This window comes from Rhincodon typus, chromosome 21 (assembly GCF_021869965.1).
Source record: "Rhincodon typus isolate 14 chromosome 21, sRhiTyp1.1, whole genome shotgun sequence".
Lineage (NCBI taxonomy): Eukaryota > Metazoa > Chordata > Chondrichthyes > Orectolobiformes > Rhincodontidae > Rhincodon > Rhincodon typus.
This window is the reverse complement of record NC_063352.1, coordinates 4,238,311-4,266,038: the sequence shown is the minus strand read 5'-3', so window position 1 is coordinate 4,266,038 and position 27,728 is coordinate 4,238,311. Positions and strand designations below refer to the sequence as shown.

The following is a 27,728-nucleotide window of genomic DNA, read 5'->3' as shown; positions in this document are numbered from 1 at the left end:
ACATGTTGTGTGCCATAGGGTTCGGAGCTGAGGCCTCAGCTCTTTACAGTTAACATAAATGATTTGGGTAAAGAGATCAAAGGTATGGTAACTAAATTTACTGATGATAAAAAGATAGAGAGGAAAGTAAGTAGTTCACAAAGGGATACAGACAGGTCGAGTGAGTGGACAAAATCTGGCAAATAAAGTTCAACATGGAAATGTGTGAAATTGTCCATTTTGGCAAAAAGAAAAAGAAAGCATATTTCACAATTGTGAGAGGTTGCAGAGCTGAGATGCAGGGAAATCTAGGTGTCCTAATGCACAAATCACAAAAGGTTAGTATTCAGATTTTCTGAAGAAGGGTCCCGACCCGAAACATCAGCTTTTCTGCTCCTCTGATGCTGCCTGGCCTGCTGTGTTCATCCAGCTCTACATCTCGTTATCTCAGATTCTCCAGCATCAGCAGTTCCTACTATCTCCACCCTGTCTATCCTTTTTTAAGTATTTTGTAAATTTCATTGCAATCACCTCTCATTCTTCAAAACACTAGAGAATACAAGTCCAGTTTGCCCAATCTATTTTCATGAGACAGTCTCACCAATCCAGGAACCAGTCTTATGAACCCTTGCTGTCCTTCTTCTGTGGCAATATATTTTTCCTGAGACAAGGAGACCAAAATTGCATGCAGTATTCTAGTTGTGATCTAACCAAGGCCCTATACAATTAAAGCAAGACATCACAACTCCTGCAGTCCAATCTTCTAGCAATAAAAGCTAACATCCTGTTAGCATTCCTAATAGCTACAACTGAAAATGTTAGCCTTCAGTAACTTACAACCGAGGACACCTAGGTTCCTTTGTATGTCTATACTTTCCAACCTACCATTTAAGAAATATTCTGTATATCTGTTTCTCCTACCAAAGGGAGTAGCTTCACATTTTTTTCATGTCTATTCCATCTGACATGCTCTTTCTCATTCACTATGCTTGTCCAATTCCTCCTAAAGCCACTTGACATCTTCCTCACAACACACATTACCAGTTAGCCTTGTATCATCTACAAATTTGGAAATCTGTTTCTTGGTGCCCAACTTCAAATCATTGATATATACTGTGAACATCTGGGGCCCAAGTACAAATACTTGCAGTACCCCACTATTCAAAGCCTGCTAACGTGAGAAGAGCCCATTTATTCCTACTCTCTGTTTTCTGCCTGTTAGCCAATCTTTAATCCATGTCAGTATATTATCTCCTATCCCATGTACTTGAATTTTTCTAAACAGGATCCTGTGGGGTTTTTAACAAAACTCTTGTGAAAATCTAAGTATAGTATATCCATTGACTCTCCATTATCAATTTTGTTACTAACATCTTCAAAAACTTCAATAATTTTGTCAAACACAAATTCTCATTCACAAATCCCTACTATACCCAATCAGATCATTATCATCCAGGTGTCTCTTATCTCATCTTTTCAATAAATTCTAGCATTTCCCCTACAAATATTGTACGACTGACAGCTCTTAGTTCCCTGTTTTCACTTTCTTTCTCCATTTTTAAATCATGGGACACATTTGCTAGCTTCCAATCCATAGGAATCATACCAGAATCTATAGAAGTTTGGAAGATAATCACCAATGCATCTACCATCTTTGTAACCACTGCCTTCAACACTCTGGGATGTAGACCATCCTGGGGATTTTTCAACTTTCAGCCCAAATAATTTCTCCAGTACGATATTCTGACTAATGCTAATTTTCCTTCAACCCCTTATTCTCCATAGCCACTTAGATCTCTAACTTGTGGGAGATTTATGGTATAATTCTGAGTGAAAGTAGGTACAAAGTAGTTATTTAGCTTCTCTACTAGTTCTCCATTTGTCATTATAAATTCTCCTGCAATAGACCCATGTTCGTTTTAGCCAAACTCTTTGTGATATTGAGCCATCTCCTGATTTGGAAACATTACATACGAAGTCATTCCTGGAGGGGTGGCTGAAGGTACCGTCTTTGTTGTGTGCTCGTTTATTCTGAAGGGACTTCTGTTTTTTTTCTAAAATATTGAGATCCTTTGATGATGGAGACTTCATCATTTCAATTGCTGTAACGTCGTTTCCCACCCCAAACCGCATGTTATAATTACGGGATCCTAGACTGATTTTCAGAATGTGTGAAACCAAAAATTCCTATCATGTACATAAAATTCCACTGGATGTTTAAACCAGTCCAAGAATATACAGTTGTTCTGGAGAAGAGTCACTAGACTCGAAACGTTAACTCCTTTTTCCTTTTCCACAGAAGCTGCCAAACCCGATGAGCTCCTCCAGCATTTTCTGTTTTTATTTTATTCGTCTGGAGTGTTATTTTCACGTCCCCTTTGAAGAGAACGTGTTAGCCATTTCAGTTACATAAGGCTGTGTCGCAGAATAGTCGATGTTATGGGGCAGTACTACAGTTTTGTTGAACGTTTGCAGAATGGGTTTTAATGAGAGATAGTTGTCGAGCTCAGGGAAGTTCCAGGTTTGAAGCAGCGGATCACCAGGCCGAGCACTTCCAGTCATACGAGCTTTGTCTTCCAGTGTATGGCCACTCGGGGTTTTAGTTGAAGCTCTGAACATACATGGAGAAAGGAGAGGATATTTAAATTGTTTCTGAATTATTCCCTCCTCTCCTCCCCACCCAGCGACTCGAAAGCGCTGATTCTTCAAAATCCGGCTTAACGGTCAGCCGCTCGAGCGCCTGGTTGGGACGAGAAAGAGGTCACCCATCCGGGCATTTGATAGGAATTGAGGTAGGTGGGGGGAAGGGGGTCAGAAGGGATTGTGGGACATGTAGTCCACCGGTGACGGCTGTCTGGAGCGATGGAAGCGGGACTACAACTTCCAGGGGGGACGTGGGAGGAGGGGTTTGAGCTAGCGCCTGCGCAAAGGCCACTGTGGATCTAGCGATCGATCGCGTCAGTGCTGTCGGGAGAGACACACGCGAGGAGTCGGAGCTCGGTTTCTTCTACCACCAGCACCCGGCGGATTCTCGGTGCTCTCCTCCTTTCCCACACCACCCTCTTCGGCCTCCATTCGGACACCCACCGACCCGTCGGAGAGAAACATCACCACAAAAGGAAAGGTTGGGGAGGGGGAGAGAGAGAGAAAAAGAGGCTTTTCAAAAAAAAGGGGCTGCGACGTTATTTTTTGAATCCGGTGACATTCTGAGCGCGGCCATGGATTCGAAAGACGTGGCGGATTACGCCCCGGATTCCTGGGAGCTGGCGGCCGACACGGATGTCGAGGCCCAGATGAATTCCTCGTTCTCCCGGCTCAATGTGAACGCCAAACCGTTCGTCCCTAATGTGCACGCAGCGGAGTTTGTGCCCTCCTTCCTGAGGAGCTCGGACGAGGTTGGGGAGACGCTAGAAGGTAATGAGACATAGTGTGTCTCTCTCACTCACACGCGCGTACAATTTTTATATCGCTTAAATCAAAGTACACACAATAAATCCCCGAGGCTGTAGAGTCGGTGTGAGTCCGGGTGGCGACGGGCCTTCGAGTGAGGCCTTTGTTCCGTTGAAGCATGGGAGGTGGGACTAGGGGAGCTTGGGAGGGGTTGCATTGACCGCCTTCCACAGGGACAGGAGACTAATGGTGTCCACATTTTTCCCCCTCTCTGCACGATCCGCTACAGTGAATTTTTCTTGTCCAAATTCCAGCCAGAATGGGGCGAGCCGCTCGCCTATTTTGCGCCTGGATGACAGGAGGTCTGGGGGTGGGGGTGTTTATAACTAACCCTGAAAAAAAGGCCCTCTTCCATGCCCTCCATGTCGATGTGAAGCGCCGGCTTTTCAGATGATGTTTCAAACTCAACTTTCTTGGAGCCGTATTCTATTCGCGTGTCTGTATGGCGCTCTGTGCTTTTACCCCCTCCTTCTTGCGAAATGTTCCATATGGTGGACTGGGGAAGGATTATGCTGCATCTCTCATGGCCTGAGGCCCGGACATGAAAACCGAGCTCCGTCTCAATTTTGTGTTTGTAAAATTCCTGTTCCGCTTCGACATAGTGAGAGAGAAAAAAATACTGACGAATCCTTATAAACAGGCATTAACGTCTGCGCCGTGTATTCCTGCTTTTCAGACAATGCTGGGAGTGTTGAATTACAAGAAAACTTGAAGAAAGAGCCGCGTAGTTATTTTCGCGTATGACTTCATTTATTTATCCTAGTCCTAGTCAGGTTTATAGGCAAAAATTGGTCATTGGTATTTACGAATCGATGGCTTAACTTTGCAGATGCGATTGTAGCCACTTTACAGAAACCTTGGAAACTGTTTTAACTTAAATTGGCATGGCGGGGGGAGTTGTTAGGAGCTTGAACCTACTGTATGTCACGCAATCACGTAGTTATATTGCATGCTGCCTTGTTAAGTACTGTATGGTAATTGTGTTGGCTACTTTCAGCACTTTTTTGAAGACATCCGTGCTACAAACAACAATTAGTACTCATGGATTTATGAGACGGTATGTATTTGTTATGGAGTTGTGACATTTCTAGTGGTCAGTCTGATTATAGCAAGTAAGCTGCAGTGCATTAACTAGAGAAGTATTAACGCCGCATCGAGTTTTGAGTTGAATGAGCCGCAAGCGCCCTTTTCTTTAAACATTGGACTTTTTCATCTAGGGTTGAACAAGGTGGAGTTGCAAGTTAGATTCAGCTCTTGGTTGTAAGATGGTTGTTATGCAGCTGTGTCCTAGGAATAACAAGGATAACTGCCTGTTTGTACATTGAAAGGTTCTTGCGTTCATTTCGGGTAGACCCTGTGAACGGTGATAGTTAGAAGGCATTTGCTTCTGAGGCATGGTTCATTCTTGCTCAATTTCTCCTCCACATTCTGAATATAACCAGAACTGGAATTGCAATTTGTGTTTCCAAGTCTCTTTCATGAACACTGGAATAATTTTGTAGAAGTTGTGTTCTCTTGTGGAATATTGCCTTCAACGTTTTAAAAGAAAACTAAGCAAAATTGGTTTTGATGAGGAGTATAATTTGTATTGAAATAGCATGTCCATTTTTGCATGCATTGCAATTTCTATTCTGATTTTTAAACTAAAACCATCTCTCCACATTTATTCTTGACATGGGTTCTTAAAAATTATGCTGGTTACAATATAAATAAGTGTTGTTATTGCAGCATGGTGGTGTGGCAATGGTGAAAATTGTGATCCATAGGTCTCTATGTAAAAGTAAACTTTTTTGGGCAATGCTTCTTGATATAAGGACAAGTTGTAACTTCTGGTAGTCAGCTACAAAGTTCAGACAACCAAAAGATCATTTTCTTTCTTTCATGGGAAGTGGGATCAATGGAGTGGCCAACATTTATTACTGTTGCCTCATAGTTCTTGAGCTGAGTGGCTTGCCTGACCGTTTGTTTTGGAGGGCAGTTTAGAATAGGTGACATTCAGTGGATCTGGGCTGGTATGTAGACCAGGTCAAGTAAGGATGGTAGATTTCCTTCCCTGAAGGACATTAGTGAACCAAATGGGTTTTTACAAAGGTCAGAATGATCTTGTGGTTGCCAATGTGAGGATGACTTTGAATTCCAAGTATTTCAGAATTCAAATTCTGTTAGCTGCTGTGGTGCAATATAAACCTGTCTGGGCCCCTGAATTGCAGCTTGAGTGAAATGATCACATCATCCCAAACCATCCTTCCATCCCTACTCTGTAATATTGAAGGGAATATGGCTCCAAGAAAAGGGAGAACATGCATAGTTGATCTCCACTGATGGTTTTGATGTTCCTTAGTAAAGTAACAGGCGCTTCTGGAGGATGCAGAGGCCAGGGCAGCGTGCTCCATTATTTAGGTATGACTGCCACTATTTATCATACTGTTGATAAATTTGTCATTTAAGTCTTAAATTTCTATAGCACTTCAACATGAAGTATCCCTTTTCTTCATAAGGCAGGTTAAGCCTAACAGTAATACCCGAAACATTGACTGCTCCTTTCCTCCAGATGCTGCCTGGCCTGCTGTGTTCTTCCAGCCTCCTGTTGGTCTACCTAAGCTTAACAGAAGTTGAAGATAGGAATGGATGACCAATTTAATGAGGAAAGTTCTGCAACGAGCTGTTCAGTGTTTCAGTACAATGTAGGTTTGACCACTAGTGCTATATATGAAGTTGGGAGAAAACAGTTGAGTCTGGTGTTTGGCCTAAAATAGACTTGAATTTCGGACCGGTTGGAAACGCAGGGGCATAATGCTGAGAAGCAATTTGTAAGTGAGGATTTACTCCTGAGTAACAGCTTTATTGCTACATCCAAATATTTGCAACAGGGATCCATCTCACAATATGTTTATGCATCATCTCCAGCTGCGGCTGCAACTCTTTCCATGGCATTTTGTATATTGTTAATTTCTGCTGTATGTTTGCACACCAGCTTAATTATACTTCTTGAAAGTTCCTGAAGGACAGCAAGTGAAGACTGTTGAAAGCAAAGTTCATAGCCAAGGTCAGTTTTGTTTCAGAGAACAGTGCACAGTTGCCAATAGTATTTTGTGCAGCATAGAGCCTTATTGCTGATGAGGTATGGAAAATTCAAATCTAGTGGTCCGAAAGAAAGTTCCCATTTTAAATTCTCGGTAGAATGTGGAAGTGATGACCATGAAAAATTACCTTCAGGAGAAATTGATCCTTGTGTCCAGGATTTGCACCCTAACTTCATGCCTAACAGTTGGAATGGGAATGGAATTGGACACTTCGAGTTTCTGATAGTGAGCACCAGGAGTGACTTTCTAATGTTATAAAGAGGTACCTCAACGATTTGATATCAGATACAGATGATTGCATAACTGCTGTTTAAGGCCAGTTCCTAAACTGAAGTTGACTTTCGACAAAGATTTTAATGTCTGTGCGCTTTTTTAATCCTTGTGTGGAAAACATGCATTTACATTCCAAATTTCGAACGATGCATGTAAAGTAAGCATTTTGAGCAGATACTTGTCAGAAAGAGTTGTCTGGAAAGTGCAACTTTATCTACTCAGCACAGATTATGACCAGGATCTTTATGTAAATTTTATTAGTAGTGAGTAGTGTATGCAATAATCTCAATTTAACCTCCTTTTCACGCGTGTCAGATTCATGATGTGAATGTACAGATTAGGATTCAGTAATATCATAGCTGTTCTTGTTACCTCACATTTCTACCTTCCACCAATAACCTTTCACCCCCCTTGCTCAACAAGAATCTGTCTGCTTTGACCCTTAAAAAAAATTAACGTTTTATTTTCACCACTTTCTAAGCAAGAAAGCTCCAAAGAGACTCAATCCTTAGTGAGAAAACACTTTCCCATACCTATGCCTTAAATGGATGATTTTTTTCTTTTTAATCAGTGACCCCTAGTTCTAGGTTTTCCTTTCCAGATCTGTAACAGCCCTTCAGAATCTTATCGGTTCAACCAAGTTACCTCTTACCCTCCTTACCAGCAGCAGATAAGCACTAGCCTGTCCAACCTTTGTTCATAAACCAGTCCCCTCATTCTAGGTAATAGTCTAGTAAACCTTCAGCTGGTGTGGACTGGAGGGGCCAAATGGCCTGCTTCCATTCGGTGGGATTCTTATGAGCCTTCTCTGAACTGCTTCCAATGTATTTATACATATTTTCTGTTCAGATGTTGTGAAGCACCTCTGGAACAGGTGAGCCTTGAACCAGGGTCTTCTGGCCCAGTGATCAGACTACCATACCTACCACTGTGCCACTGGAACTGACCAGTATTCTTACTTAAATAAGCAGACCAAGACACACTGCACTGTATTCCTGATGTGATTTCACCAGTGCCTTGTATAATTTTACCATAAGCATGCTTTTATATTTGGTTAATCTTAATACATGATAACATTCTGTTTGCTTTCTTCGTTCTTTGCTGAACCTCATGTAAACCTCTGCAGTTCATGTTTGAGGATACCCAGATCCTTCCACATCTCTGCAATCTGTCATCACTTGGATAATATGCTGCTTTTTCATTCTTTTTGCTGAAATTGACAAATTTCACATTCTTCAACATTATGATTCATTTGCCTGATCTTTGCCCATTCACTTAACCTATATGCATCCGTAAGGCTGTAAGATATAGGAGTTGAATTAGGCTAGTGAGCCCATTGTCTGCTCCATCATTTGATCGTGGCTGATATGTTTCTCAACTTCATTATCCTGCTTTCTATGTGCGTTCCTTGTGTCTTCACAGCTTACTTTCCTATCTAAGTTTGTGTTCTTAGCAATTTGTGCAGTTGCACCACAGTCTTTCAAATTATTTCTGTGGAGTGTGAAGAAAAATTGAGAAGTCACCACCATGCCTGTGGCACACCACATGTAACCAACCAAAAAAGGTGTCAATTTATGTCTACTGTTTCCAGTTAAATAGCCAATCTTTTATCCATACCAATATGATGCCCCCTACAAGCACAGCTTTTCCACGATAAGTTTTGTGGAACTTCATCAGTGTCTTCTACAAATTTAAGAATAGTGCATCCACTGGTTCTTTATCCTAGTGTGTTATTTCCTCAAAGCATGCTCGTAAACTTGTTAAACATTTTTTCTATAAAACCGCGTTGACTGATGATTGGTCCTGTCTTGAACTTAAGTACCTTGCTATAACGCTAGCATCTTCCCTATAGCAGATGTTAAGCTTGCTGGTTTGTAGTTTGCAAGTCGAAAAAGCCTGATTGATTGGCACCACATCTATAGACACTTACTCCCTCGTCCGCCAATGCACAGTAACAGCAGTGTGTACTATGTACACAATTCACTACAATAACTCACCAAAGCTACTTTGACAGCACCTTGCGAACCCAGAACCACTACCGTCCAGAGGGCCAACAGCATGGGAATGCCACCACCTACTCTTAAATAATTTTGCCATCAGTGAATCCCCCTCTATCAACATTCTGGGGTTACCGTTGACCGGAAATTGAGCTGGACACGCCATTATAAATACAGTAGCAGGTATGAGACGAGGAATACTGAAGCGAGTAACTCACCACCTGCTCCCACCATCTACATGGCACGAGTCATGAGTGTGATGGAATATTCTCCACTTGCCTGATGAGTATGGCTCAAACAAGCTTGGCATGATTGAGGATAAAGCGCCTGCTTCATTGGCGCCGCATCATCAAGTATCCACTCCCAACGCTCAGTGGCAGCAGTTGCACTATTTTCAACATGAACTGCAGTAACGTGCCAAAGATTCTTAGATAGCAGCTTCCAAACCCACGGTCAAGACAAAATGCAAAACAGCTTGTCTAACATCAGCGTGATGTACTGAAGTTAACCTAAAAATCTTTTCAGTAGTGCGCAATGAGGTGCTGCATTTTGGAAAGGCAAATCAGGGCAGGACTTATACACTTAATGGTAATGTGTTGGGGAGTATTGCTGACCAAAGAGACCTTGGAGTGCAGGTTCACAGTTCCTTAGTGCAGTCCCAGGTGACAGGGCAGTGAAGAAGGCATTTGGTATGCTAGCCTTTATTGGTCACTGTATTGAGTACTGGAGTAGGGAGGTCATATTTGCAGGCCACTTTTGGAATACTATGTGCAATTGTGGTCTCCCTGCTATAGGAACGATGTTGTGAAACTTGAAAGGGTTCAGGAAAGATTTACAAGGATGTTGCCAGTGTTGGAAGGTATGAACTACAGGGAGAGGCTGAAAAGGTTGGGGCTACTTTGCCTGGAACTTTGGAGGCTGAGGGGTGTCTTTATAGAGGTTTATAAAAATCATGAGGGGATAGATAGGGTGAACAGCCAAGGTCTTTTCTGTGGGGTGGGGGAGTCCAAAACTACAGGACATAGGTTTGAGGTGGGGGTGGGTGGGGTAGATTTAAAAGGGACCTAAGGGGCACCACCTTCGTGCAGAGGGTGGTGTGTATGGAAGAGCTGCCAGAGGAAGTAGTGGAGGCTGGTACAATTACAACGTTTAAAAGGCTTCTGGGTTGGTTTATGAACAGAAGTTTAGAGGGATATGGGCCAAATGCTAACAAATAGGACTAGAATAATTTAAGTTATCTGGTCGGCTTGGACAAGTTGGACCACAGGGTCTGCTCCATGCTATACAGCTCTATGACTCTGACTTCCAATCCAGAGGCAGGACTTCTGATGATTTTTCCAACATCTCACTATTTTCTCAATGCTTTTTGAAAAGTGGTATGTCTGTTTTATTGGTAAATCAAGTTTTGAATGCCCAAAAATATAGTTTTAAACATGTTTTCAAAAGGCTCCCATGCTACCATGACACTTGATGACAAGACTCTCAGACCTGGCTGGCACTTATACTAGCAGATAATAAACACGAACATTATTTCATCAATTGTCCAAAATCCGTTACAAAAGCCTATTATTTTCAAGGTTCACACAGACATCCCCTTATCCAACTTATTAGGTTTGTATAACACCAACCTGTATTAACAGTATTCCCCAAAACTAAAACGAGGGCTCATGTCCCCCAAATCCATCATCTCTCTGACAATTACCCTAAACTTCGTACTTGGCTGTCACATCCAGAAACCCATCCACAGCGTTTAAAGAATTCTGATATCCCCTCCCAATTATTCCAGACCTCATGTGCAATGCTCCTTAAAACTGTTGGGACTCAAAACCCAACCACCAGAAGCTTCTTTAATTCATTCATAGGATGTGGGCGCTGTTGATTTGGTCAGTGTTCGTTGCTGATCTCTGATTGCCCTTGAAGGTAGCAGTTCCTGGTGCTTTGAATCACTGTAGTTTATTTGGGGCAGGAAGTGTATGTTATAGCAAGAACTTGCAATTATACAGTGCTTTTTGTGTAGCAAGGTATCCCAAGGTGTTTTAGAGGAGCTTTACCAAAAGCAGTCAAACGCACCCAAATGAGAATGGCGCTGCCCATCTATCTCTAACCTTTTCCACTTGCACATTCTCAGCCTTGAGTCTTGTGTTTTGTGTGTTCTCTACCCTTCTGTTATCATTTTTATCATGTGAAGTGTTCCCTTCAGCCATCAATAAGTAATATTTTGGTATTTCTTCCAAAAATATCTCCAACTTTCTGATCCTCCTTAGAATACATCTCTAGATGTTTGACGGAAACCTTGATCTAATATCTTATCCTTTCGCTTGGAGTTAACTTTGTCTGTTAGACAATGAAGATTTATTTTCTGAAGGTGATGTGTAAATACAAGTTATCTTTGAAGGACAGTACAAATCATTTTTTCTGACTTGATTGTCTTCCATCTTTACTTTGACCTTGGTGGAAATAATGCTAAACAGATCTTTTAGCTACAAAGGAATGGCAGGGCAATTGCATTTCCCTTGATGCATCTTGGTCTGTGTATTATCTTGCTACTTTTTATATTTGTCAGGTGGCTATTTCATGAAATGTTGGAATATGCATCAGAGCATTCTGACTAGACATTGATTTTTTTTCGTGGGAGATGCCGTGCATCTACTTTCGAACTTAGTAATGGAGCCCTCAATCCTACCTTTATCTTCTTGGATAAATATTAGGATGACAGCATGAATTGAAGTGAGTTTGAGGTTCTCTAATTGGATGTTGAGAAGCTAAATTCTAGGTTGAAGAAGCAGGACTTGCAGTTCAGTCATGAAGAATGCTCCCCATATTGGAGTAGACACGAGACCAAGGTTCAATGTCAATGCATGATTTGAGGACAGCATAGAGAGGAGTGCTTTGGGTTCCTTTGGCTAATTGTTGGATCAGAACAAGCTGTAAAATTGGGTTAAGAAACAGTCTCAAACTAAAATAAAAGGCCTACACAGTAGAGATGCAGCGGACTGGAAGAGCTATAAAGGTGTAAGGCAAGTAATAAATGAGAAGGGAGTATATGGGGTGAAAAGAATGTAAAAGCTAGTTTAAAATTTACAGATACTGAGTGGAGGAAAGCAATGCAGCCCATAAATGACTTGTAGGTGAAACAAACGGATAATGAGTGTTCAATTTCAATGGCATTTTTAATGAAAAGGGATTTGATGTGTGTTATAAAATTCAAGAAAGATTAGCATCTGTGTGGAGTTTTCGCATTCTCCCTGTGTCTGCATGGGTTTCCTCCAGGTGCTCCAGTCCCTCCCACAGTCCAAAGATATGTCAGATAGGTGGATTGGCCGTGCAAAATGGTCCAGTGTCCAGGGATGTCTAGGTTAAGTGGATTAGCCATGGAAAATGGAGGGTTACAGAGATGGGGTGAGCCTGTATGGGATGTTTTTCAGTGGGTTGATGTGGACCCGATGGGCCGAATGGCCTGCTTCCACACTACAGGGAGTCTGTGATTGTAGGTGAGCAAACTTGTTGTCACTGATGGTTTCTCACCCAGATATCAAACAGATGATTGACGAATTGGGAATGTATTAACCATAATTTTACAAAGCATGCTGTATTCAGGAGTTTTGTCTTTTAGACCTTGATGTACAAATGTCATTTCATTATTCGAGTGCAAGAAAGGAATTTGTTATCTTCAGAGTTGGGATAAAATGTTTGTTATATCACAGGATGTTGTAAGTTGTATTCCCCAGATCTATGTTGTGGTCTAACTTTTTTCAAGCCTTTATATTAATGTTGACTAAGAAATTAAAATTTTATGTCCAAGTTTGCAGGTGAATTCATGTTTGGAGGCAGGTGTAGTTTCATGTTGTGACATGCGAGGTTGTCCACTTGGGGTCCCGGGAGTTGAACGAGTATAATGGTTTTCATATCAGACTAGCAACAGTAGAGAAGCAAAGTGATTAAAATGTCTATATATGAACTCAAAGCTCGTCATTGGGTTATTCCTTGATTTAATGTCTATTCAAGTTGCAAATTTCTGCCGTGCATCTTCACATGCTGAACAGTCAGATTGTCAACCTAGAGATCTTTGGCATTCCTTTCTCTCAATGTACAATGTGGTAAACTCTTCCACAAGGTGGTGGAACCCAGAGTGCATGCTTTGCTTCCTTTTTCTTTGCTTCTCTGCAGCTGTTCTGCTTCATGAAGGATATTGGACTTGAAACATAATGCAGCTTAAAGGACGAGTTGTCACCATTTTACATGGTTGAGTGCAACCTACTCCGTCACAAATGTCAACGCTGCCATGCTGAACATTGACCATTTGAGAGTTGAAAAAATACTAAGGCACTTTTCAGCTGTCTGGTGCAGTGTCCATAGAACATTACAGCGCAGTACAGGCCTTTTGCCCCTCGATGTTGCGCCGACCTGTGAAACCAATCTGAAGCCCATCTAACCCACACTGTTCCATTATCATCCATATGTTTATCCAATGACCATTTAAATGCCCTTAAAGTTGGCGAGTCAACTACTTTTGCAGGCAGGGCATTCCACGCCCTTACTACTCTGAGTAAAGAACCTACCTCTGACATCTGTCCTATATCTATCACCCTTCAATTTAAAGCTATGTACCCTCGTGCTCGCCATCACCATCCAAGGAAAAAGGCTCTCGCTGTCCACCCTATCTAATCCTCTGATCATCTTGTATGTCTCTATTAAGTCACCTCTTAACCTTCTTCTCTCTAACCAAAACAGCCTCAAGTCCCTCAGCCTTTCCTCATAAGACTTTCCCTCCATACCAGGCAACATCCTGGTAAATCTCCTCTGCACCCTTTCCAATGCTTCCACATCCTTCCTATAATGCGGCGACCAGAACTGTACACAATACTCCAAGTGCAGCCGCACTGGAGTTTTGTACAGCTGCAACATGACCTCATGGCTCCGAAACTCAATCACTGTACCAATAAAACCTAACACACCGTACGCCTTCTTAACAACGCTATTAACCTGGGTGGCAACTTTCAGGGATCGATGCACATGGACACCGAGATCTCTCTGCTCATCCACACTACCAAGAATCTTGCCATTAGCCCCGTACTCTGTATTCCTGTTACTCCTTCCAAAGTGAATCACCTCACACTTTTCCGCATTAAACTCCATTTGCCACCTCTCAGCTCAGCTCAGCTCTGCAGCTTATCTATGTCCCTCTGTAACCTGCAACATCCTTCCGCACTATCCACTACTCCGCCGACTTTGGTGTCATCTGCAAATTTACTAACCCATCCTTCTACGCCCTCATCCAGGTCATTTATAAAAATGATAAGCAGCAGTGGCCCCAAAACAGATCCTTGAGGTACACCACTAGTAACTGAACTCCAGGATGAACATTTCCCATCAACCACCATCCTCAGTTTTCTTACAGCTAGCCAATTTCCGATCCAAACCGCTAAATCACCCTCAATCCCATGCCTCCGTATTTTCTGCAATAGCTACCGTGGGGAACCTTATCAAACGTTTTACTGAAATCCATATACACCACATCAACCGCTTTACCCTCATCCACCTGTTTGGTCACCTTCTCAAAGAACTCAATAAGGTTTGTGAGGCACGACCTACCCTTCACAAAACCGTGTTGACTATCCCTAATCAAATTATTCCTTTCTAGATGATTATAAATCCTATCTGTTATAATCCTTTCCAACACTTTACCCACAACCGGAGTAAGGCTCACTGGTCTATAATTACCAGGGTTGTCTCTACTCCCCTTCTTGAACAGTCGATAATAGTCGGTTTTCCAGGAATTGTACTTGATTGCTTGTGGAGCTAGCTTTAGGACGGACATAAGCATGTGTTCGTTTCTCCCATTGCATCTGAAGAATGTATTAGACACATTGCTGCTCGAATTTCTCCAGTGTTACATGTGTCACATGTTGCTGGTACGCACTGCGAACTTCACTGTGGTACTGGAATGTAGTGATGCCAGTTTCTCTGTTTAGTAAGACTTTTTGTTGACTTCCAGTGTCTTTGTGTCAAAAAGTCTTTGCAGTACTATACAGAAGACTGAACGGGTGCAGCTGAATGCAGTGCTGGATCATTTCAGTCGTGGCCTTTTGAAAGATGTCTGCCAAGATATTCTGCATAGTCCATATATACCAGTGTGTTCCTTAACATATATGCAAGGTAGACGATTTGGACTGACCAGATATGGGTTGATGCAAAATTTTTGTTTGGTAACATCGAAAATTGCTGCATTAAAGAGGTTCAGTCTTTGAAGGGTCAAGAATCATGTACGGATTTGGTGCTGTCACCTTTCTCTCCTCTTCCCCTTACCCCCCCACCCAGCCAAAAAAAAGAATCTGGTGAGTGTATGGTGTCTTGATGTGAACAAAGGCCCACCAGGGATAGATAGGCAAATGACAATGTACTTAAAAATCATAGAATTCCTGCAATGTGGAAGCAGGCCATTCAGACCACTGAATCCTCCCTGATCCTCCAAAGAACATCCCACCCAGACCCACTCTCCTACCCTATCCCTGTAACACTGCGTTTCCCATGGTTAATCCACCTAACCTACACATCTTTGGACCTTGTAGCTGCATGAAATAATTTTATACTTGCGCTGTGTCGTGTTTGAATCTTTTTAATTGCTAAGTATTTTTACGGGATCACATATTATCAGGTACATAAGTCACTTCTGAAGCCTTGGGCTTTGAAAGAACATTATCACAGAAATACATTCAGATGGTTGTGATTATATCGGTCAATTGTGTTTTGATTCGAAAATTGGTTTCAATATGAACTGAAGGAAAAATGCCTTGGCATTTCATATTAAAAGCTGGAAGTAGTGTTACTGTTCCAGTTGTGTGGGACAGGGCAGAATAAGTTCAGTAAATGAAAAGACTAGCAAGATTTCAAATCAAGGAAGATAATTTGTTCTTGTGGTGAACCAGCTTGGACTCAGCAGGGCAAATTGACACCATGTGTTGTGACCTTTCTGATTGAGATGGCTGTTGGCCAGGAGAGTTGAAGCTCTGCTCATTTTTTGAATTGCATTCAATTTGTAGCACAGAAGCAAGTAGTGTATGATTTGTTTGTACTGGCATGCGCCTTCTCCAATTCTGTGTACCTAAACCCTTATAGAGTATACAAGGGTTCATCTTTGTCTCCATCCTCATTGCTTGTCTGACTTACTCTTAAATGTATCTGTGCTGTTCCCATAATTACCCCATTTGGGAGTGAGTACCATGTTCATACCACTGAGTCAAGAAATTTCCCCTGAATTCTTTGGATTTTCTGGTCACCTATGTAACCCATGGTTTGTATTTCGGTAATCATGGAGGAATAGGATTGCTGTTTGTATTCTTGATCTCTTTCGCAAGGGAATAATGCAATGCTATCTCAAGTGTACTTGAACAGACACTAGTGCTCAATGTACAATATCACAAAATAGGTATCTCTAATGGACAATTGCTTCCACTGAACTGGAGTGGCAACCTACATTATCTGCCAAAACCCAAGTGGAGCTCGCGGTTTGTGGCAGAGCTTGAATCTTGTGACAAAGTGCTACCGGCTATCCAAGATGTGTGTACGTTCAGGAGCATGTTACTAAAGTGTTGCCCTTAACCTCAGCTCTTGACCGTTTGAAGTTGTCAGAAGACGTTACGTTTGATATATTTTGTCTCGAAATAACTGATTTGTCTTTCTAATTTGGCATTTTCTGCATGTGTAATGTTTTTGCCTAGTGCCTTCTGTTGCTATCAGCATGATGAATGTGGTACTTTTCACTTAATCCCAGGGGGTGGCAAATTGCTATTTTATGCGAAGCCCGCCATGTAATTGAAAGCTGGAAAATCTAAATCCAGCCTGAATTAACTTCACCTTCAATAATCTTATCCCTTTTGGCAAATAGTTTGGTTTGTGTACCCTAATTTAGTTCAGTTGGAGTCCAAATCTTCAAAAGTATTTAATGCAGAAAATAAGCAAGATTAACGGTCTGTTTCAGGTATGATTTTCTTCCCAAGAGGAATGCAATAAATCCAATCTCCTGGCCAACAGACATCTTGAGAACACTGCTCATAGAATGAGAATGATTGTCCTTTTTTTTTTGTAGAATTATTACACGTGCTTAGAGTAAAACTAGTATTTGATCATTGAGAGCTGCATTTTAAAGGAAGCAAATCTGCATAGACTTTGACAGATTTATGGTTGTGAGCAGCAAAGTGAATTCATTCCAAAACTGTGCAAGAACAGCATCCGATTTAGATGGAGCGAGTAGAAACTCCATTCCCCATTCTGTTCGTAACAGTTGTTAGATATCATTGTGTGTTTTGGTTCAGTACAGATTAAAGACTGAACCAAAAAATTGAACTACTTAAACTTCTATAAAGAGTGTTTCTACTTGTCCATACACTCAACCCTGACTTGTGGAGAGTGGGTACTTGTATTATTGATCTTTAAGCAAAGAAGAATGTCCTCCGTAGGTATTTATTTTAGATTTCCTTCTGGCGAGACTAATGCTTAAACTGAGGATTTGTTTGTGTGCGAGTTAGGTGGTTTCTGTGGGATTGTAGGTAGGTAAGAGTGTTTACAGGTAAACTTCAAATGCTGACGGTGATGTTGCCTTCATATTTTTGTGCTGTTATTTTTGAATTTGCTATTCTGGTTCCATATAAGAATGAAATTAAAAGGCTGAAAAACTCAACAAGTCAGGCAGCATCTGTGGAAAGAATGTTAACGTTTTGGGTTGATTACTTTGCATCAGAACCCTGTTTCCAGAGTAGTATTTTACAGAATCATGTGATTCTGTATTATCAACTACATTTTGCTTTTCTACGACATTTCTCATGACATTACTTGCTGAGGTTACTCTGAAGTCTACACATACTTGGCAGGTATGAATAATGTTAAGATGGACACAGAAGGCAGGGCTGGGAGCTTGGACAAAGAGGCTGATTTCATGGCATTGGCCAAACCTAGAGTCTGATGGATACTGCACTGGCACTGTATGGTTTTATGAAAACCTTTTTGAAAATTTAAGACATACAATTCTACTGGCTTTGTTTGCTCTTTGGTCACGTGTTTAGCATTGTCTACTCATATCAGCCTTACTTAACTTCAACTGAAGCAACATAAAGGCATTTTGTATGGAATTGGGTTGCTCATTTCTCATTTGAAGTACTTGAAATTTAATGGAGATCAATATAATCTGCCATAATTTTACACCATTTGTTTTGCAAATGTTCCAGTTTTCACACTTAGTTTTGACCAGTTTCCATGGAATCTCTGGTTGTAATTTGTGTTAGTGATTTGGATGCATTCTGATCCCAGGGCAGAGCAACCCACTTGATTTGGAACGACATCCAAAAATTGGTCATTTATCCAATGATAATTAAGAAATATGAAGTTGCCAATTTATAACTGTACAACCTAACTCTTGTAAATTCCCTCCTTCAGTGTGAGGAGGTGCAGAAACAAGCAAGCAAGACATGGGTGTCGGGGTGGAAAAAGAAAAAAAAAAAGCAAACCATTTGAAAACACCGGTCTCGACCACAAGTTTTGATGAGTTGCTTTCTTTCTCATTGCTTTAAAGTCTTTATAGTCCTATTGGATTGTAGGGCTGTTGTCTTTCAAGAGAGAGAGATAACTTGGTGGTTTAACATGAAGGTCAACACACCTCAGACAAAAGCAGAGATTGAGAAGGAGTGCCCCTCGCGGTAACCTTGGCTGGTATAGAAATTGAACCCACACTTGGTGGATTCTGCTTTGCAAACCAGCTGTTCAGTCAAGTGAGCCAACCTTTGATTGTCTGACATGATGGTTTGCACACCAGTGCTTTTTCATTTATTGGTTGAGAATTTGTCTTTGTGTTGCCTTCAAAGGTGTTTTATTCCTCCAGCAAGGGATTGGAAGTGAGTGGAAGACAGGTAGCTATTACTGGACACTTCGTATTCCCTACCCCCCACCACAAGGGGGAGAGATTCTTTCCTCACCACGTGATCATAGCCTTGAATGGAGCATGGCAGCAGAGAACAACCTAGCCTGTAAAGGGCAAGTATCAAAACAATCAGAATGTTGATGTTCAACAGTTTCCCCCCTAATTCAGAGCCCATCGGTTCTATGGTGTCTGTGTTTTGCTTTCCAGTGTCAGGGAAAGGTAACAATGTGTACAACTTGTTGTGTTCCAGTTAACATGATTTCTAAAACTGCAGCCATCTCTTTGCAATATAGACTTTTTGGTTCAAAGACCAAAAATCAAGTAGATAAAAGGATGCAAATCTTCTCATTAATTCGTGCAAAGAAAATTTGCAGGTTTGAGAGTCAGATGCGAACTAAGTCACGAAGACAACTGTTGACCATTATTATGGTATAGGTCAGAGTTGTCTAACCTTGTTGCACAATTGGACAGAGTGTACATCTCCTGTTCACTTTCGGTGGAGTTTGGAGTTTTGTCTCTCGATCTGTCCTTCTGCTGCTGTCACGCCCATCGGCTTTCTGCCTTAGCTGTAGGCTTGGCTATACAGTTTGCTACTTCTTTGATCTGTTATATATCTCTGCATACTCATTCTATCATTTTTGTTTAATCTGATTTTACTGATACCAAGTTTATCCTGCAAGATCAGTGTCATGCTTTAGAATTTATCTCTGCCCTTTAATGAAATTGCCCCACAGCCTCCTCCAGTCCATTTGTTGGTACTGAATTACCAGTGCTCATTTTAGCCTCTGGGGCAGTTGGATCTGAATCTTATTACTGCCTTTGCATAAACATGGACAAGAAATATGAATTCCAGAGCTGGGGTAAGAGTGACTGACTTTTGCATTGAGATAGCATTTGGCAGTATGCTATCAGGGATCTCAAGCAAAACAAAATTTGTTCAGAATCTAGAGCATTATTCACTGATTAGTCATCTCTCAAACAAAGGAAGATGGCTTATGGATGCTAAGAGACCATCTCAGCACTCCACTTCTGGAGTTTATCAGGTTGGGGTCTTGGGTAAAATCATCTTCTCATTTTGATTGGTATATGGAATGTAAGTGTCCACCAACCCACCATGAAGAAGGAATTAAATGTAATATCTCCAGGTTTGCAGATGATACTAAGCTGCGGGAGTGAACTGAGAAGGTTGCAGATTTTTGTGTGATTTGGGCAAGTTGAGAGTGGGCAGATGAAGTTTTACAGTGGATACATGAACGGGGAGTTAAATACTTCGGCAGCAAAATCTGCAAGGCAGGTTATTATCTGAATGGCAATAGATTAGAAAATGGAGAGGTATAATGGGTATTCTTGTGCGATACGTGCTGAAAGTAAGCATGCAGGTGCAGCAAACCATGAAGAAGTCACATGGTATAACAGTCTTCATAGTGAGAGGATTCAAGTATACGAGCAAGGATGTCTTGTTGCGATTGTACAGGGCCTTGGTGAGTGCACACCTGGAATATTTTATGCAGTTTCGGCCTCCTTATCTGAGGAATGATGCTCTGGCTATAGAGAGAGTGCAACAGAAATTTACCAGACTAATGTCTGGAATGTCAGGACTGATGGAAGAGACAGTGGATTGGTTTGGCCTTCATTCACTGGAGTTTACAAGAATATTGGAGTGATCTCATAGAAACTTGCCCTTTCTAGTCCTGCTAGAAATTTATAAACACAGGAAGGATGATGATTTGGGGAATCTATAACCAGAGGTCACGGTTTAGGGATATGGGGTAAGCCAGTTCGGACTGAGATGAGAAATTTCTTCACCGAGTGGTGAGCCTGTGCAATTCTAAGCCACAGAAAGCAGTTGGAGTCAAAATGTTTTCAAAGATGAAATGTTTACAAAGAAGATAAATGTACCACTTAGGGCTAAAGTCCAAGTGAAAGTGGGATCAGGCTGCTGAGTGGGATAATCAACCAAGTAACTTTGTGAAGAGGTTTAAAAGAAAACTGAGTATCTCCCCTGGAGTGTTAATAGAGCAATGTTTGTATATACTGTGGGATTATGACAGGGTGTTAGCTTTTTTGTTTTTATTTAGTTAAAAGCTTTGGGGGTAGTTTTGAAGGAGATCTACCTGGGGCCCAGATGTAAATAGAGTTCTTCTCTCTGGGAGGTGGGACAGTGAAGGGATAGCTGAATTACCTAGGTGTAAAAATTTAGTTTGTGAAAATTCCAGACCAGGTGCGATTGTTTCAAAATCGGCAGATTCGTGAAAGACTGAGGAAGTCTATGCTTTGTGGTCATGAGGATTCGAAGCCTTTCTAGTTCACAGAACAGAACTGGGGAGAAGCAGTTAAGTCAATCATAAAGATTTGATATGAAACAGTAATGCCTCTGGATTTGACTTGCTGGAAATTGGTGGTGTTGGGGAATATGAGACTTGAGACTTATTTTGATGTGTTTTAATATCTTTCAAACCATGTTTTGTCTTTAGATAGCTTGGTTTGTTTTTTCTTTTGTGTAATAATTTTCTGTTTTGTTGTTAGAATCTGCAGCCATAAGTGTTTGTGTGTCAATGCATGACGACTAATGTATCAGGCCAGATTTAATTCTGGCATCTGACTTGTCCAATAGTAGCATTAGCTGTGATTATAACATAGTGAACTCTTGAACACTCCCCCACTTACTCCTCACAGCAAGTGAGTCCATCGACATCACTACTAGCAATTCATTTTATGTAGTAGATGCAAAAGTTTTTATAGTTCAGAAAAATCAGTTGTCAGTCGTCTTAAAAGGGTACTTTCCCAGACCCATTGTTTTGCATGCTGTAAGTTGGAGGGCAAGAATTTTGTACAAGGACAGGTGCATTACACTGTGACACACAAGGTGCTGTGGTGCCACTGAGAGACAGCTGTGTGTAAGCTGATCTGAATTGTCAAAATTATTTTCAAAGTGTTGTGTCCACCTTAAGCGTTGCATCTCTGTGCTGACTTGGTTCTGTACTGGCTTTTGGTACAATTTATTAAAAATTCTTCCATGGGATGAGTGTTGCTTGCTGGACCTAGCATTGATCATCCTTCCCAGTTGCCCTTTAGAAGGTGGTGGTGAGCTGCCAAACTCTTGAAGAGTTGTTTGGACAAGAATAGAGTTAACGCCAGCTAGTGGCATGAACTGCTTACTCTTCTTCCTCAACAGCCGCTACTGGTCATTTAATTGTATCAGTTGCTCATACAAAAACCAAATTATCCACCAAGGGTGGCAAAACAGTTGTGTAAATTGGCTGATATGGAGCCATATATCGTGCTCGTGATTGCTTTGTAAGCTTTCCTGATCAGGGAAAGACATTCAAACCCTTAAATGCTGCTCGACAACAGCAAAAACTGTTCAGTTCTGAGGAAGGGTCACCGGACCCAAAACATTAATACACTCATGCTGCCAGACCTGCTGAGCTTTTCCAGCAACTTCTGTTTTTGTTCTTGATTTGCAGCATCTGAAGTTCTTTTGCGTTTTTCCTTAAATGCTGCTGCTTGATTTTCATATTTTGGCAACTTCCAATAATCTCTTAGTTTCTGAAAATTCTCTTAGGAGCATTTTTCAACCAGTGCAAAATCTATCTTCGTTTTCCACTGACCTTGTTCTTTTATACTTAAAAGAATTGTAGCTGACATGATGTGCTTTATACTACATCTTTCTTTATTCCAAACATGGCTGTCCTGTTTCTTCTGTACTTTTCTTGTAGATGTTTGATCTTGATAAAGTGCCTACATGTTCAGTGCTTAAATGAACATTGGCCAAGCACCATGTTGATTTTACTGCCACATCTACTTTCTACTAGGGAAGCAATGCAGGCCATTCCTGAAATATTTGAAGCGCCCGAGCAGCAGCAGCAAAACTAACTGAACCAGATGGTTGATTTTATGACCAGTCAGCAAATAATTTTCAATTAGCTGTCTCTAGAACTGGATTGATTTTCAAAGTCATTCCTCTCAAGATAAAAATACCAGACATGAGTTCATTAGAAAGTTGAATTTAAAAATCAAAAAGGGAAAGAAATCAAAATTAAACCCTTGAATCTTTTGGCTGATGCTTAATATGATTTTAATTTGAAAGTGACGCTTCACATTATTTTTAATCTGATGGCAAACATCAGCTTCAAATAGATTAGGCAATAAACTATTAAGATGAATGAATTTCATGTAATTTGTGGAAGTTCACTTCAGTGTGTTGGTTTTACATTTGTCTTGAAATGTGTTGAAACTTTTAGTATTAAATTTTCAGTCCCAAAACCTTGATGGAAAGGGCGAATGTGTTTTTTTAATTGTGACATATTTTCTAGTTTTCCCCAAATCCCTCCAAACCTCGTGCTTCACTTTTTTGACCATGCAGATGCCCAGTGCTTTGCACCACCACCATTCAATAGTAATGAGCAAGAGAAGAAATAATCATTGCATGTGAAAATTATCTTGCCAATCTTCTTTGCATACAGGTGGGAGTGAAAACAAAGTTCTCTTCAGGTGAAGTGTGATCAGACTACTTTATTGACTGTAAGGTGCAAGCATAATAAATTCCTGTTTTGAAGTCATGTGTTGTCAGTTTTTCTGCTACTTGTATTGTAATTACACTCTCCTACCCGTAGCGCTTCATTGCATGCACAGAAGCCAAATGATTCTGGTATCCAGTATACTTAGTAATTCCTATGCCCACATCATAATGGAAACTACGTTGTTTGGGGGTGCATATAGTCTATAAAAGTTTGATCGCAAATTAGAAATTGTATTTGTCAAAAAGTGACTACATTTTAAGTGACTGCATTTTTTCATGTTTTTTTAGTATTGTTATGAGCTGAGTGAAAGGTTGAAGACATGCTTCAGCTTCAGAAATATTCATGCTAATGTAAAATTGAGAATTTGGTTTTTTTAAATAGTGGTACCAAGGGACCAAGTACCTTGTGTTTTCCTTTGTCTCTCTTGAAACCTCTCATGGAATTCCACTGTTGGTTGCCCTTAAGTACTTGTCCTGTCCACCATTAATCTGACAATTAAGATGCAATGTGTTCTGGAATTATTCAACACCTCTCTGAAATCAATTTGTCACTAGGTGTGTCTTTAAAAACTTTCAAAAAATGGACCAGATGTGAAAACCACGGCTGTTTTTAATTCAACTCTTCTTCATTTCCAATTGCAGTACTCAATTGGCATCCCTCCAGCCTCCACTTGAGTAAGAACATTGTAGAGTACAAATTGATCTCGGTGCTATCTGTTTGATATGGTTCATTCAATGCATTTCTTAACCCTTTGTACTTGGGTCTTGACATATTTCTAGAAGTGTTTGGTAATAGTTACTGAGTTGGACCTTGGATTTTGTCAAAAGATAACTCTATTTCCTGCATTTTTTTTGCAACTTAAGCAGTTAAGGCCAACATGGATTCTTGGACTATATATGGTATTTTGCTGAATTGAGTTTTCCTTTAGTTAACATCAGGGTTTCTCCATATCTTAAAAACAATTGGTAGGCTGTGAGGTTTGAATTAAATAAAATCTGGAATATGAAACCAGCCTTCTGGTGACCATGTAACCACTGTAAATTGTTTTGTAAAAATTTATGGATATCTAAGCAGATTAGCTGAGTGGTTGTCAGTGAAGGAGGTCTTGGCTTACAGGAGGATTTCGATGGATTGGTCAGATGGGCAGATCAGTAGCTGATGGAATTTAACTCTGGAACTCTGTCCACAGATCCCCGAAAGTGGCAGAACAGGTTAATAGGGTGGTTAAAGCGAAATACTGAACACTTGCCTTCATCAGTCATGGCATAGCTTATAAAACCAGGAAGTTTATCATGGAGCTGTATGCAGTTCTAATCTCGTCACTGTACTATAGCAAGGATGTGATTGCTCTGGGAGAGGGGAGATGGTTGCAAAGGAGATTTAACAGGATGTTGCCCAGTTCAGAGCAGCTTAGCTCTGAAGGGAGGTTGGTTAAGCATGGGTTGGTTTTTTTGGAGCAGAGAAAGCCGAGAGGGGACCTGTTTGAGGTGTATGAAGTCATGGAAAGGATGGGTAACAAAGGAATATAATTTGAGTCCTAGAGTTGTACAACGTGGAAAGTAACTCTTTGGTCCAACTAAAACTCATCTTGTCCCATGTGCCTGCATTTGGTGAACATCCCTCTAAACTCTTCACAGATGCTGCCAGATCTGCTGAGCTTTTCCAGCAATTTCTGTTTTTGTTCCTGATTTACAACATCTGTAGTTTTTTTTTTTTATCAAGTGTACCAAACACCACCTTCACTACACTATCTACTTGTAACTCCATCTTCAAGGACCTATGAACCTGCACACCAAGGACTCTTTGTTGGCAACACTCCCCAGGACCTAAAACTTATAGGGGATTTGAGAGGGAGATAAGTTTCACCCGAAAGATGGTGGGAATTGCAATACCACAAGGAAACATGAATTTATTAAAAGTACTTGGATGAACATTTGGAATGTCGCAACATTTGAGGCTCTTGGCCAAGTGCTGGAAAGTGGAGCTAGTGTAGATTTAGAGTAATTTTTTGGTGCAGAATTGATGAACTGAAGGATCTCCTCTGTACTGTGTGATCCTGATGTTGCAAACTTCGCTGTTTTATTTTTCCCATTTTTGGTTGGAACAGAAACTGAATTGAATGTGACCTTTGGATTGTGATCAGCAGCTTGGTGTCTAAAGAGCAGTAGATGTTTTGTCTTCAGAGGTGCATTTATGCTCATTACTAGGCAGATGTTTGGATGCTAAAAAGGGCCATCATGGCGAGGTTGGTGCTGACCCATCTACCAAAGCATATTGGAAAAACAGAAACATAAGTTTGAGCTATGCTTTAGTCAAAGGCATGGCTGCAAAAGCTACAGATGGAGCTTGGGTAGTTCTTTTGTTATCCTCCCGTTATCGTATTGAAAGTTTTTAAATTTATAACCCCAGTTATAAGAATTGGACGAATATTCCTTGGAGCCTACTGCAAGGTGTCTTCAGAAATCAAACAGGATACAATCCCATTTGCCTGTGATATTATTCTGATGATACAATGGCTTTCAGGTGTATTTTGTCCTGGTTTTTTTCTGGAGAGAGATTTTAATTAAATAGGTACCAAGCTGTTGTCTCCAAGCTAATAAACAGCTTGTGAGGCCTTGGATATTTTTTAAAATAAGGTCGGAAAAAAGAAGCAGCATGAATGGTTGTAGTCAAGCTCTCACAGAACTAGGATTAGAGCAGTTATTGGGGTCTTGTTATTCCTCTCTCTACAGCTGAAAGCTGGAATTCTCTCAGATTGCCTCACATGCAATTCTCAATTTTACTGAATTTGCTTTTGCCAAGAGTGTGTTTATGGGATGTTACTAATTGGAACAGTTACTGTTTAGTAGTTAGATAATCTATTATTCTGTTAAGTTTTTGAATTAATTATAGTATTCTTATGTTTGTACTTTGACTGTTGTGTAAGAATAACGTGGAACACAGCACCTTACATTTGCCTTGCACTGAAGAAAAATGGTTAGGGTTTAAGCTACCCCTTGATATATTTGAAGGGGGTTTGGTCTGATCCATAACAATATAGATCATCGAAACTGCTTAAGTAAACTGGCCAGTTACATGTTTTATTTTACTTTTAAATTATCCCTTAACTGTGTCTGTCTGAGAGAGCATGGGGCTTCTAATCAAAGAAGATCGAGTTGAAATCATAGTCATTAAATAACTTCATTTGACTTTGCAAAACTGCTGTACTTATAAATGGTTAACTTTCTTGTTTAAGCTGTAAGCTTTGGTGTCTGATATCAGTTATATATAAAATCTGATTAGGTCAGTTTTGAGGATCGTTGAATATTTTAATAGGAAAGCTAGTATAGTTTGGCTTGCTGTCCACGTTTGAGAAAACGATTGTGAGATTTTCACCTTGCTAATATCAACTGAGAAAATAGTAATACAGTTAGTTAATTTTAAGATCTAGAACTGATGTCATGCAGCCCAATAGCAAATGATGGATGAATGGGGTTATCTGATAATTATCCCAATCATTCATCACTTGCTATTAAGTTAGAGGGCATAAGGTTGAGATCTTAACTTTATACTGTCTAATTCCAAGTATTACATGTGTTCGTAGTCTGAAAATCAGGCATGGGCTATGTATTAATCAAGTTGAATCTACAGGAATTTGAGTTTTATGACACTTTCAGTATGAGAGGAGACTATCCTGTACTTGAAATGGTACATATCAGCTTTGCCCATATCCGTATATTGCCTTCAACTTCAACTATTAAACAACTTTATCGCTTAAGATATAATTGCTTCAGTTTCAACATTCTGGCTGATAATGTAGGTGGGGTTAACTATCTCTGTTTCAGCGTATCAATTCAGAAAATTTCTCCAAATTCAGATCTGCTCACTCCATTATCTATAATCTCTCTAAATTTGTGGAATCTTTATTAGTTTGCAAATTTTCTTTTTTGCAACTTCACGCCATTTTCCCAGTTTTATTTCTTGTACATAGAACATAGAACATTACAGCGCAGTACAGGCCCTTTGGCCCTCGATGTTGCGCTGACCTGTGAAACCAATCTGAAGCCCATCTAACCTAAACTATTCCATTATCATCCATATGTTTATCCAATGACCATTTAAATGCCCTTAAAGTTGGCGAGTCGACTACTTTTGCAGGCAGGGCATTCCACTATCCATTGTTTTTTGTCTTTGTGTGATCCTTAACTTCTTAGAAATTTCTGTCAGAAATATATTTCTTTGTTGAAATTCTTTGGTCATTTACAGTGAATCCAGCCTGTGTTTTCCACTGCTTTCATCTTGGTCCTGCAAGGCGTTATCTGTAATTGCTTACAATTCTTCAAATGTGGTCTCACTGTTTGCATGAGTTTGTCATTACCCCTTTGCCTTGGTTTCTATGCTTTTAGGTACAAGACCAATGATTCAGGCATTTATGCTACATCCTAATGACCATTGTGTCTACAAGTGTTCTTGCTGTTCTATTCATAAAATGTTGCCAGTCAGACGTCTTTATTTTCCCTTATAAAATAGTGAA

The 27,728-nt window shown here is 40.5% G+C and overlaps 1 protein-coding gene across 1 annotated transcript in view; it reads left to right on the top strand.

The window, feature by feature from the left end:
- The first annotated feature begins 2,885 nt into the window (after window positions 1–2,885).
- Window positions 2,886–27,728, top strand: part of gspt1 (G1 to S phase transition 1) — a 48,709-nt gene continuing 23,866 nt past the window's right edge. The window contains exon 1 of the mRNA XM_020519970.2: window positions 2,886–3,393. Coding sequence (XP_020375559.2) covers window positions 3,198–3,393 — 196 coding nt within the window. The 5' untranslated portion in view covers window positions 2,886–3,197. The remainder of the gene's footprint in view (window positions 3,394–27,728) is intronic.